General features: G+C 32.9%; 1 protein-coding gene across 27 annotated transcripts in view; it reads right to left on the minus strand.

The window, feature by feature from the left end:
• The window catches only part of PPIP5K2 (diphosphoinositol pentakisphosphate kinase 2), a gene marked incomplete at its 3' end in the record, with an annotated part of 91,203 nt that overhangs the window by 72,210 nt on the left and 4,349 nt on the right, over window positions 1–14,644 (minus strand). For 25 of the 27 annotated variants that reach the window (XR_014020526.1, XR_014020527.1, XR_014020528.1 and 22 more), the window contains exons 2-3: window positions 8,448–8,845; window positions 2,353–2,548 (exon numbers count right to left, since the gene is read on the minus strand). Coding sequence is in view for 22 of the 27 variants with exons in the window: in XM_081281166.1 (XP_081137292.1) it covers window positions 2,353–2,548; window positions 8,448–8,561 (310 nt within the window). Of the gene's footprint in view, window positions 1–2,352; window positions 2,549–8,447; window positions 8,846–14,644 lie in introns of those variants that run through there. The other 2 variants (XM_081281164.1, XM_081281162.1) reach the window with 2 other exon arrangements.

The following is a 14,644-nucleotide window of genomic DNA, read 5'->3' on the forward strand; positions in this document are numbered from 1 at the left end:
TCAATAAGGCATACTACATCAGTGGCTATAAAACAAATTAAATCACTGACATGTTAGTCAGTGCCTGACTATATACAAAGTCATCCAACAGAAGGTAAAATTACTTCACATACAAAAAGATTTCTATATATAAATAAGTGAGCCATGACTACCTTATAATTTTTAAGACTATACTGTGTATACAACTCTTTTCACTAAATATTTTGATGCCTGTATTCTCAAATTAGCTGATAGTCAAAGAATTTACATACCATTAAAAATAGCAGCAAAAGCAAAACTAATTCACACATAACACATACACTCAAAATATAAAAGAAGAATCATGCTATTGCTAAGCTAGTGCTAAAATATAAGAAAATACTTCCCTAAAATTTCTAGACACTAGTAAAATTACTAATTTTTACAATAAAAATGAATCAAATGGCAGATATGGTAAGAGAAGTCATTAAACTATCTAAAAAAATTTAATGATTTTATTTTACTTCCTATATTGACACTAAAAGTCTCTCCAATTATAGTGGTACACAGCTGTAGTTCCAGCACTCTGAAGGCTGTACCAAGAGTATCCCTTGAACCCAGCAGATCAAGATTAATCTGGGTAGCATAATTAGACCCCATTAAAAAAAGGAAACACACACACACACACACACACTAGACTCTAGGGGTTCAGAGCATAAACTGCTGTTCAAACCTGGCACACCTTTCACTATGTAACCTTGGGAAAATTTATTTAACATCTTTAAATATATTATTCCAGCTATAAATGATAATTTTGTAAGTCTTACCCTAGTAGAATTTGTGAGGAATGAAACAAGAGTATATCTAAAACACTTAGCACAATACCTGGCATAGTGAGTGCTCAATAATATATGCTACCTGTTATTATTCCTTAAGTGACAGTATTTTAGTGAATATATTATCTATGGAAAAGGGTGAAAATCAGCAGTATGTACAATTTTAGGATTTAACCATTGAAGGTGAAGTGCATCCATGAAGACTCTAGTTTTGCAGCATTACAAAAAAAGTTAGGAAATATTAAGGCATATTGAAATTTAAAAGAACAAAACAAAATAAAAAACTACATTCAATTAATCAAGATTTATTCCTAAATTCCCCTTAGTTTTTGAAATTTAAATGTAAAAACTCTATACCAAAAATCACTTGGCCCCAAATTATATAGCCTTCAAGTTTTAGAGACTCTCAGAATTCATCACTTGTAAAAGATTTCTTAATGTCTACGATTTGAAGTGTCCTAACATAATCCAACAAATAGAAAACACCTACAGTCAGTTCTCTACTTTTACTGTCAAGAAGAACATTTTTCTTATCAAGAGATGTTGTATGGGATATGAACTTAGATGTAACACCTAGTTTTTAGAGGTAAATAGCTTTTACAGGAAGAATCTTGTGACTGTATAAGAGAACACCTTACCCTCAAGGATAAACAAATTTTAATGTTCTCTAAGATGACTGGTCTTGGTGATTTGGTGAGCAAAGATCATGACTGTAGCTCTCTATGAAATAATCAAAATTAATTTATACAATGGGGACACAAAAAACTATGCCCCATTTTCTTCTTGTTGAACTGAGACTTTAAAACAACTCAGGACTGTATATTTTGTTAACAGGTGATGATTAAATATCAACACATTTATAATTGAGAGCACATCTTTTAAATTATACTTCTAGTTCTTAGTTTATTTAATCTGCAGACTTTTAGGCTATGAATTTCAGATCTACACTTGGTAATAATTTTAACTAGTGGATTTTACTATACAGTAATAATAAAGCTTAACCAATACTTCTGCTTAATTAATAAAAAGTAGTGAGATCTAAAATTTCAAATATTAGTTTCTTAAGACATAAAGTATGCATACAGACATGAGGAATGACAGATCATTTTCTATACGGCAAAAACAGCTTGCATATTCATACATCAAGAATTTATCCCATTAAATTCAAATGCAAACAAAGATATACATTCAAAGAGATGATCACAACCTCATTTTTAATAGTAAAAATTGGAAATTGTCCACATATTCAGATATTAATTAAATTTTTTATGGTACATCTTCATAATGATACTATGCCACAGGTTACTGAAGAATGAGAGGGGAAAAATATACATTGATACAATAATGCAAAAGTTAAATATAAACTTATACCTAGGCTATGACACTAAATTTTTTAAAAATATAGAAAAGACTGAAAGAAATATACTAAAATGTTAATATAACATTGTTGAGAGTGGGTTGATCTAATATTATTTTGTTTTATTCAATATTCTACAATTACTATGCATTAATTTTATAATCAGAGAAGAAAAAGGGGTGCCCCCCCCTTGTTTAATACCTTTAGAATGGAAAGAAATAAGACAATCACATAAAGGCCAGTTTTCCACTGGTTCATTCAAAATAACTTCCTCTTCAAATACTACTACTGTGATATATTTAAATAAGGAGATCCGTTCCAGAATTTCCTTCATTGGTTTGGATTTGGATTTCTTTGCCATGGAACATATTCCAACCACAATCTGCCTTTCTGGTGGCTAAAAGAGAAACAAAACAAAAAATCAGGTTGACTTAATAAAACATAGCTATTTAATTCTTTTCAGAAGTAAATAAGGCTTGTGATAAATATATAAAAGTGATACATTAATCAAAAAAGGCATTTTAAAAATTATATCATTATTATAACAATAAATACCTTATTCTATACCTTTTCTATAAAGGTCTGGAAAAAATTTTAAAGATATACATTTTTAGAACATTGATACTATTTTCAATCAAGTTTAAAACTTAATAACCTTGCAGTGGTAGAGCACATGCCCAGCACACGTAAAGTACTGCGTTCAGTCCTCAGCAGCACAAAAAATAAATAAAATAAAGGTATCGTGTCCCTCTACAACTAATTAAACAAACAAACAAACAAACAAACTCTGCTTTAACTGACTTTCGTATTTGTTTATCCTCTTCACAACAGAAAAAAAGGGCAAATGTGGGCCCAAACCCATCCAATTCATGTAAAAAGACCAATGGGAATGAAATAAAATATTTTTTCTTGCATGAGTAAGATATGGTTCTACCTTCAAAGCTATATAGTATTCAATTCTTTTTGTGGATTGAGCTTGAATGTTGGTCATTAATGACAACTCAAAAAAATTCTGGAGAGAACCACACTGCTACCAGAGATGGCAAGAACCTCTGACATTCCAATCTTCACACTCAATATTCCTCCTTAATGATGTTGCTAATGTTACCAGTTTTACACCAAATTGTGGCTCAAAGGCCACGATTAGTTCTAATCTAAAAAGGCAGAATACATAAATAATAACAATAGTAACTTCATACATTCATAAAAAGTTCTGGAGAGTCACCCTGGGGTCTATGCATCCCAGTGCTTAAGAATTTCTCAACTATAAAAAGCTATGTCCAGCTTTTCATTTTGATTCTACTTTCTTTTCCATGATTTGATATATTTTATAAGACATTATAATCTGTACTCAAAAAAGTGGTTTAGGATATTTCTCTTCTATAATCCAAAAAGAAAATCAGATAGTATCAGAATTAAGTTGTTCTTTTTGCCTAGAAATGTACTTCCATGTTTCCTCTTCTAACCCATGAAATTTAAAGTTCAAACCAGTATTGAATTATAAAACAAAGAGATAATAAATTGTATCCTTCTTGGGATCTGCTATCTTTATTTTCTCTGATCATCCAGTTTTATGTTTGTTTATTCAATTTTTATGCTGATCGAAAGCCTTGGCATAGCTCATTATAATGTTCCTAAAGTAGATACATCAGGATAACATAAGTATTCAACCTAACATTTCACACTGTTTTAGTATTTTTTAAAGGTACTAGATTATGGTTTTCTATTACAGACCTATTAATGAATCTGTTCATTGGCTAAGATGATAAGAAAACATTGACATTAAAAATGTAAACAAACAAAAACTTATATAGTCTTAAGACAAAATTTTCCTATTAGGTAAGACCTTAGAAGTACAAACTAATTATAAAACAGATCGGAGTTATTTTGTGTGTTAGCTTTTCATTGCTGAAACAAAATACCTGAGAAAAACAAGTTAGAGGAGCAAATTATTTCAGCTCACAGTTTCAGAAGTTTCAGTCAGCTAGTTCCACTGCTTTGGGCCTGAGGCAAGGCAGAACATCATGGCAGAAAGGCATAGTGGAGAAAAGCTGCTCACTTCACAGCAGCTAGGAGGCAGAGAAAAAGAGAGGAAGGGGCAAGGGACAAGATACACCCTTAAGGGCACACCCCCAGTGACCAACTTCTTCTGACTAGGTCCCATTTCCACTACATACCAATAATGACAACAAATTATGAATTCCTCAATGGATTAATTCATTTATCCAATCACTTCCCTAAATTTTCACCTCTGACTATTGTTACACTTGGGACTAAGCCCTCAACATATGAATCTTTGAGGTATATTTCATATCTAGACCATAACGCTGTGTTAGATTTAATGCTTAACAAAATTGAAACTCACATTTTTGAAATCTTAAAAGGAGAATGATAGTTCCATATGAAACTATAGGTCAAAAGAACAAGCTCCATGAAAGTGTCAACTGCATATCATGAATACAAGTTCAGTTTATTTAACACCAATATACCAAGAACTCTATTGTCTAAAGTCTAGTTATATAGAAAGTACTATTCAATATTAAAGAACTTTGAGTCTAATAGGGAACTTATGACACATGTAATACAAGTAACATGTAATACAAGTAACTTGTGACACATGTAATACAAGTATTATATGTCAAGGTATTAACATAGTACTAAGGAAGAAGTGATCAAATTTGTCATGCGAAAAGAGCATGGAGAAATGGAGTGAAAGACATAAAAATCTGAGGAGGGTTTTGAAGAATAAATGTAATTCAAGTACTTCAAAATAAGGGCATTTTAGAGCAACAAAGAAACATATTCAACAGCAAACACACATGATATGGAATAAATGAAATAAATATATGGAAAAAAATTTTTGAGGGGAACTAGGGATTAAACCTAGAGGTGCTCTACCACTGAGCTATATCCTCAGTTCCCCCTTTTTATGTTTTTATTTTGAGACAAGGTCTCTCATTTAGGGCCTCACTAAGTTGTTGAGGTTGGCCCCAAAGTTAGGATCCTCCTGCCTCAGCCTCCTGAGCCACTGGGATCACAGGAGTGCGCCATTGTACCCAGTTGGATATAAAATTTTGATGTTACTAAAACACAAAAGGTAGGAAGAATGGGAGATAACTACCTATAAATAGAGACGGGAGATAAAATTCCTTACATGTGAGAAGACAGGACTTGTTCTAGCAGTAGTGTCCACACTGTTCAGAACTCCAGAGAAAAATAGTAAGGCTAGCTAGGGCCAAGTCAGTAGTGCTTTCTAGTCTAAGTGAACCAGAGAAGTTCTACTTTCAAACTTTACTTCTAGATAAGACTTTAGATGAAGAAAAGTTTTGAATGGGCAGAGAGAAGCTTGATAATCATTATTTTTTTCAAGGGTAGGTAATAGGGAAGATGTTCTGTACTGAGAGTTTTAAAAGAGGAACAGTCCAGTTTGCATTATAGATATGTGTAACTTAACTCAGAAATATGTTGCTATGGAAAAGGCCTTAAAGAGCTATTTTTGGTTTGTTTTTTTTATCACTTTTACCAAGCATAAGAGTTTTCCTTTTAAAATAAAATTATCTTTCCAATTTAACTTAGAAAACTAAGCATGTATTATAAAATGTCGGTATTTTAAATCAACCTAACAAAAGAGGTGAATGATTTATACAATGAAAACTACAGAACACTAAAGAGAGAAGTAGAAGAAGATCTTAGAAGATGGAAAAATATACTCTGTTCATGGATAGGCAGAACTAACATTATCAAAATGGCGATATTACCAAAAGTTCTCTATAGGTTTAAAGCAATACCAATCAAAATCCCAACGGCATTTCTTGTAGAAATAGATAAAGCAATCATGAAATTCATATGGAAAAATAAAAGACCCAGAATAGCAAAAGCAATTCTAAGCAGGAAGTGTGAATCAGGCGGTATAGCGATACCAGATTTCAAACTATATTACAGAGCAATAGTGACAAAAAACAGCATGGTACTGGTACCAAAACAGGCGGGTGGACCAATGGTATAGAATAGAGGACACAGAGACTAATCCACAAAGTTACAACTATCTTATATTTGATAAAGGGGCTAAAAACATGCAATGGAGGAAGGATAGCATCTTCAACAAATGGTGCTGGGAAAACTGGAAATCCATATGCAACAAAATGAAACTGAATCCCTTTCTCTCGCCATGCACAAAAGTTAACTCAAAATGGATCAAGGAGCTTGATATAAAATCAGAGACTCTGCGTCTGATAGAAGAAAAAGTTGGCTCCAATCTACATATTGTGGGGTCGGGCTCCAAATTCCTTAATAGGACACCCATAGCACAAGAGTTAATAACAAGAATAAACAAATGGGACTTACTTAAACTAAAAAGTTTTTTCTCAGCAAGAGAAACAATAAGAGAGGTAAATAGGGAGCCTACATCCTGGGAACAAATTTTTACTCCTCACACTTCAGATAGAGCCCTAATATCCAGAGTATACAAAGAACTCAAAAAATTAGACAATAAGATAACAAATAACCCAATCAACAAATGGGCCAAGGACCTGAACAGACACTTCTCAGAGGAGGATATACAATCAATCAACAAGTACATGAAAAAATGCTCTCCATCTCTAGCAGTCAGAGAAATGCAAATCAAAACCACCCTAAGATACCATCTCACGATTGGCAGCCCCTATGAAGTCAAACAACAACAAGTGCTGGCGAGGATGTGGAGAAAAGGGTACACTTGTACATTGTTGGTGGGACTGCAAATTGGTGCAGCCAATTTGGAAAGCAGTATGGAGATTCCTGGGAAAGCTGGGAATGGAACCACCATTTGACCCTGCTATTGCCCTTCTTGGACTATTCCCTGAAGACCTTAAAAGAGCATGCTACAGGGATACTGCCACATTGATGTTCATAGCAGCACAATTCACAATAGCTAGACTGTGGAACCAACCCAGATGCCCTTCAATAGATGAATGGATTAAAAAAATGTGGCATCTATACACAATGGAGTACTACGCAGCAATAAAAAATGACAAAATCATAGAATTTGAAGGGAAATGGATGGCACTAGAGCATATTATGCTTAGTGAAGCTAGCCAATCCCTAAAAAACAAATACCAAATGTCTTCTTTGATATAATGAGAGCAACTATGAACAGAGTAGGGAGGAAGAGCAGGAAGAAAAGATTAACTTTAAACAGAGACATGAGATGGGAGGGAAAGAGAGAGAAAAGGGAAATTGCATGGAAATGAAGGGAGACCCTCATTGCTATACAAAATTACATATAAGAGGTTGTGAGGGGAATGGGAAAATTAACAAGGAGAGAAATGAATTACAGTAGATGGGGTAGAGAGAGAAGATGTGAGGGAATGGGAGGGGGGATAGTAGGGGATAAGAAAGGTAGCAGAATACAACAGTCACTAATATGGCAGTATGTAAAAATGTGGATGTGTAACCGACGTGATTCTGCAATCTGCATTTGGGGTAAAATTGGGAGTTCATAACCCACTTTAATCTAATGTATGAAATATGATATGTCAAGAGCTTTGTAATGTTGTGAACAACCAATAAAAAAAATAAAATTAAAAAAAAAAAAAGAAAAAGAATATAGCAATCCATGTACACGTTAAAAAAAAAATCTATGGTGACTAAGGAAAACATTGGAAGAATTTAACTGTAGAAAAACGAACATAATAGATGTTCATCCAGTGTGGATACAAACATTCTAATATGTCAGAAAGAGAATCAGACACACTTATTTGCAGTGTGTTCACACACTTATGCACATGATGCAGCCTCTCCTTTTAGCCAGTTTGTAGATTTCTGAATAGCTAATAAATAGTGATATCTTCAGTTCAACCAGCACTTCCATTTAGAACCTGATAAACAAAGAATTTAGTTAAGCAGTTTTCTTCTTTAGTACCTTTAAAATTATTTCCTTCTACCTCTTAATCTTGATGTATTTGTTATGCATTTCAAATACAAGAAATAATTCTAATGCATGGCCCAGATTTCTATTTCTCTTAGCCATTTTTTTTCTGCAAAGCCCCAAGTTACATGATGTATATTACTGAAAGAAACTAAAATAAGCATCACTAAATAACTTAGAAATCTGAACCTTAACTATATTTACCATATTACTTGATCACCATCAATTCAATAACATCCCTCACAAAATGTTACTTGTTCAGTTTAAAAATTTTCCAACAACTTTGTACATGAAAAAAAAATCTTAATTTAAGATCATAGTATTCATTGATATTAACTGGGATTAGCAGAAATACCATATTGCTCTCTCACCAAAGAAAGAAACAACTTACAGAATCATCTTCCTCATCATCATCGTCATCTGCATGGTGGAAGAAATGTCGATAACTTCCAGGGTTTATTTCTGTATCTTCAGGCCCAACAAAGAATCTGGGGGCTTCACTCATTTTTACTTCATTTAATATAGATATAATAAAGTATCTATATTAAAACTACTTCTAAATAAATAGTATCAGAAGAAAGCATTCTCCCTATACTAGCTGACACAGGTCTGCTGCAGTTTGTTTCTGCTTATACAATCACTTGAAAGTGCGATGACAGTTAGTTGGCAAATATTCCTTTGTTCTCAGATATCATTGCTTCATTGTGGATACCAAAGTTGCTGCTGCTGTTTAAAATACAAAAACAATGAGGCTGTTGTATTCCTGAGTTGATACAGCAATCGTTTTACCTAAAATAAAATAAAAAAATTGAGTGTACTTTAAAAACATTCCTGTCACTTAGATAATTTTAAGTGATGCTTGCATAATCAGCATCCAATAACTGGATGAATACTTTCAAAATGAAAATATTTTCTTCCATAAGATTAATTAACAGTGTAATCTTCAGTAAAACACAGCACATCAATTTAATAAGGTGATACAAAATAATATAAAACTACACACTAAATTCTTCAAGTGCAAAAATAACAAATTAAGAGAAAATTATTTGAATTATAACAAAATTATATTAAAAGTTACATCCTTTAGCACATAGATCAGAACTATCTGAATGGAATGGAACAGATAAACCTATTTATGTAGGTTTAACAGCTACTAACAATTGAGCACTAATCTGAAGTGACATTAAGTTGGTTGTAGAAGTTTAGTTTGAAAACAGGTTTTTAGGAAATATAATAATTATAATACATTCTAGTCCATACATAAATCTACAAAAAAAAGTGGGGGGAAACAGAGTGAAAATAAGATTTCTAACAGTAGTTCCTAAATTTGCAGAATTTAAACACTCTTTAGCAAATCTAATAATATCTATGGATCCTCCTCACCCCAAAAATGCTCATGAACACTAAACTCTGCAAGCAATTTTATGTTCTTTAATGACAAACTCTTCCATATAATCAGGCACCCATGAAATCAGATCAGTTAAAGAACTATCATGTAATAGTGCTATGATTGAAAAATATTCTTTACCAAAGTCATTTACATGCACTTGGACTCTGGTAATATTAAAATTAATTATCTACCAAGAGCAAATTATATATCAAATCCTTCAATTGCTTACTGATATTAAAAGACCTTACTTGATCAAATAACTTTTAAAAGAGTTTAATAATATACTAGATAGAATTGCAACACACAATTCTAAAAGTCATATTCCTTTGCCCTTTCTTGTGTGCTTTTAAAGTTGATGCAGTGCTTTAAGAGGCTAACACTAAAGGTTAAAGGTAACTTCCATAAAATTTAGAGAACAGGTTGCAAAACTCCTCTTTGAATCAGTTACAGTTAAAAAAAAAAAAAAAGAGGTTATATTACTGAAGGTCTAATTCCAGTTTCAGTTTAACTGGTGGCTCCTTATAAATATTAAACCAGTTTAATCAGTCAGCCTTTATTTATCTTTAAATTGAACAATGTTATGAAACACAAAACAGTTTGTGACTAAAAAATTGGGAGAAATAATTTACTTTATTAAAAAATGCTTTTTTTCCCAGTTACTTGGGAGGCTGAGACAGGAAAATGGCAAGTTTGCGGCCAATTTGGACAACATAGCCACAGTTGTCTCAAAATAACTTGGGGATGTATCTCAGTGGTAGAGCATCCCTGGAATTTACTCTCCAGTATCACCAAAAGAAAAAAAAAAAAAAAAGCTTTTTGTTTCTATTCTTTCTTCACTGTTTAACATTAAAAAATGTTTGCTGATAAAGAAAAAATGGTTTCCAATTGCTATAACACTTGATGGCAGTAGGTAAGTTAATCTCAGCTCTGTTTTGTATCAAATGGTAAATATCCTTAAGTTTCTTCTTACTTGTTTTTTACTCTTCCTATTTAAACACAGCCCAAATATTTCAGCAGCAGAAAGGGCACGATATTGGAGTCAGATATACCTATTTCAGTCTGTCACTACATAACTACTAGTAACTTATGCTAGTTTCTCTGAGCTTTCGTTTCTTCATCTATAAAAAAGGGAGTAAAAGTGCTTGACACATATCAAACACTCATTAAACCATAGTTTCGATAAGCACTTCTATAAACAAAGTTCCCAACTAATATAACATGGAAATCTAAAATAATATCACTCATTATTTGTTGAAATACATTTATTTAATCAATAAATACTATTCACATATTATAAAAGACATACTATTAGATACTGACAATTGTACTTCTTCTACTTTAGGTATTCTAATAAACGTGATAAAACTTTTGTTTTAGAGGTTGAGATAAAAATTAAGTTTTAAAAATTATGTAGTTTTAGAGTATTATTTTGAAATATCTGAAACACATAAAACTGAATTTTTAAAATAAAAATCAGTTAATTACCCCATAACCTAGTGGCAGGACTAATAGTTGCAGTTCTTGGTTACAGAACTGGATTGAATTTCCTACTAACTAGTCTTTTTGATATATATTTTCCCACATTTTTTTGATGCTTAATACCACTCACATATACATACGTCTCTCTCACACACACACACACATACATATATATGGAAAATCAACTTTTTCTTGATGGGTGGCAACTGTGTATTCCATAGATATTTTTCCAAAACAATATGAATTAATGATTGAGCTGTCCCCTTTTTTGAAGTACACTGATACATGTCTCTCATTTGATTATAAATTTAGATCTGAAATCATGTCTGATTCATTTATTTGGAGTAAGGCAATAGTTAAATCCACAAATAAATATGTTAGAAGACCTCTCTATAAGATAACAGTTAAGTATGAATTTAAATATATACGGGAAATCAGCCACAAAGAGTTAGAGCATTTTAGGTAAGAAACATAAAAAATTAAAAATTCTAAAACAGAAGTGTGTTTGGTATATTTTCATGTTCTAGGAATAGAACATGAATATACAGCAGGCAAACAAAGGAAGAATGATTAAAAAAAGACATCAGAGAAGTAGCTAAGATGTATACAAATGACTTAAAAACGAATTTTATTGGATTACATTTAAGACAATTGGGAAGCAGAAATAAATTCAGGTTAAACAGGTTTTTTTGTTGCTTTTTAATGATTTTGTTAAAAAGGTAGGTAAACTGATTTGGGCTTCAGAAAAACATATGGTTAAAGAAAGTTGTTTTTTTCCCCTTCGTTACTCCATTTCAATATATGAGAGATAGTTACAAATATTATTAAAGGACTAAACAAGTTAATGGTAAGTGGACAAATTCAGGAGCCCAAATACCTGGGTTTTAATATTGAATTCAATAACTGTATGAACTTGAACAGTGTCTCAGGGACCTAATTTCCTCATCTGTAAATTATATCTATCTTGTGGCTTGTTAGAAGGATTAAATATAATACATTAAAAATGCTTGTATCCCTGAATACGAGAAGAACTCAAACTATCACTATTTGCTGATGACATGATTCTATATTTAGAGAATACAAAAAATTCCACCAGAAAACTTAATAAATTAATTCAGCAAAATACCAGGATATAAAATTAATACCCATAAATCAAATTCATTTCTATACATCAGTGATGAATCCTCTGAAAGAAAATTAGGAAAACTACCCCATTCACTATAGCCTCAAAAAAAAAAATTGGGAATCAATCTAACAAAAGAGATGAAAGACCTCTACAATGAAAACTACAGTACACTAAACAAAGAAATTGAAGAAGACCTTAGAAGATGGAAAGATCACTCATGTTCTCCAAAAGGCAGAAGTAACACTGTCAAAATGCCATACTACCAAAAGTTCTATTTTAATGCGATTGCAATTAAAATCCCAATGACAAGGCTGGGATTGTGGCTCAGTGGTAGAATGCTCGCCTAGCACATGTGAGGTACTGGGTTTGATCCTCAGCACCACATAAAAATAAATAAATTAAATAAAGGTATTGTATGCATGTGTAACTAAAATGTATATTTAAAAATCCCAATGGCATTCCTCTTAAAAATAGAAAAAACAGTAATGAAATTCATGGAAAAATAAGAGCCCCAGAATAGCCAAAGCAATCCTTAGCAAGAAGAGTGAAATAGGATGTATCACAATACCAGACCTTAAACTATACTACACTATACTACAGAACTATAGTAACAAAAACAGCATGGTATTAGCACCAAAATAGACGTGTAGTCTAACGGTACAGAATAGAAGACACAGAGACAAACCCACATAAATAGTTATTTCATAGTAGACAAAGGTGCTAAAAACATACATTGGAGAAAAGAGAGCCTCTTCCACAAATGGTGCTGGGAAAACTGGAAATCCACATGCAGCAAAATGAAATTAAATCCCTATCTCTTACCATGCACAAAATCCAACTCAAAGTGAACCAAGGATCTAGGAATCAGACCTGAGACCCTACGCCTATAATAGAAGAAAAAGCAGGCCCGAATCTTCATCATGTTGGCTTAGGACCTAACTTCTTCAACAAGACTCCTAAAGCACAAGAAATAAAATCAAGAATCAATAAATGGGACGGATTCAAATTAAAAAGCTTCTCCTCAGCAAAGGAAACAAAAAGTAACGTGAAGAGAGAGCCTACAGAATGGGAGAAAATCTTTACCACACGTGTATCAGATGAAGCACTAACCTCCAAGATTAGTGCTATATGAATTTATTATCCAATAAATAAATGGGCTAAGGAATTGAACACACACTTCACAGAAGATATAAAATCGATCAACAAATATATGAAAAACTGTACAACATCTCTAGCAATTAGAGAAATGCAAATCAAAACTACTCCAAGATTTCCTCTTACTGCAGTCAGAATGGCAATAAGTGTTGGTAAGGATGTGGGAGAAAAGTTATACATTACTGGTGGGACTGCAAATTGGTGCAATCAATCTGGAAAGCAATATGGAGATTCCTCAGAAAACCTGGTAGGGAACCACTGTTTGATCTAACTATCCCACTCCTCGGTCTATACCCAAAGAATTTAAAATAAGCACACTACAGTGACACAGCCACATCAATGTTTATAGCAGCTCAACTCACAATAGCTAAACTGCAGAACCAACCTAGATGCCCTTCAGTAGATGAATGGAAAGAAATTGTGGTATATATACACAATGGAATATTATTTAGCCTCGAAGAAGAATGAAATTATGGCATTTGCATGTAAATGGATGGAGTTGAAGAATATCATGTTTATTGAAGTAAGCCAATCCCCAAAAACCAAAGGCCGAATGTTCTCCCTGATAAGTGGATGCTGATCTGTAATGGGAAGGGGGCATGGGAAGAATGGAGGAACTCTGGATTGGGTAGAGGAGAGGTAGAAGAGGGGAGGGGCTATAAGGGTGCAAAGAATGGTGGAATGAGACGGTAATTATTTCCCTATGTACATGTATGACTGAATGAATGGTGTGACTCTGCATTGTATACAACCAGAGAAATGAAAAGTTGTGCTCCATTTGTGTACAATGAGTAGAAATGCATTCTGTTGTCATGTGTAACTAATTGGAACAAACAAAAAAAAAAATGCTTGTATTCCAATTTCAAGGTCATACTCCATACCAATTAAATCAGAATGTTCAAGAGTAGGACTGAGGTATTTTTAAGGTTCCCAGGTAATTCTAATGAACAGACAAGGTTTAGAACTCATATAGTAACCCCCACCCCCCTCAAAAGAATAAGAGGATGGAAGAATGGAAGCACATAGTAAGCAAAATATATCCATTCACTGTTGTTTTTTTAAAAATATTTTTTAGTTGTTTATGGACCTTTAGTTTTTATTTATTTCTACGTGGTGCTGAGAATCAAACCCAGTGCCTCACACATGCTAGGCAAGTGCACTTCCACTGAGCTACAACCCCACCCCTCACTGTTGTTTTGACAGTATGCTATTAGTACAGGGAATCTGATTATCTTCTATAATAGAAAGGAGATAAAAGTGATGACGCACAATCTTTGCCTCCTGGTGCTTGGTACATCTCAAGTACTCAATAAATATTCTGCCACAAAACTTTCCTCAATAACTTTCAAAACTTCTTCCCTCCATCACTTATTGTGACCTTTGGTCACCTACAACCTTATCATTATTTAACAGTTTGGGTTATGTATCTCTCTCCAAA

Source organism: Spermophilus citellus (genome assembly GCF_964194105.1).
Source record: "Spermophilus citellus genome assembly, chromosome: 1".
NCBI lineage: Eukaryota > Metazoa > Chordata > Mammalia > Rodentia > Sciuridae > Spermophilus > Spermophilus citellus.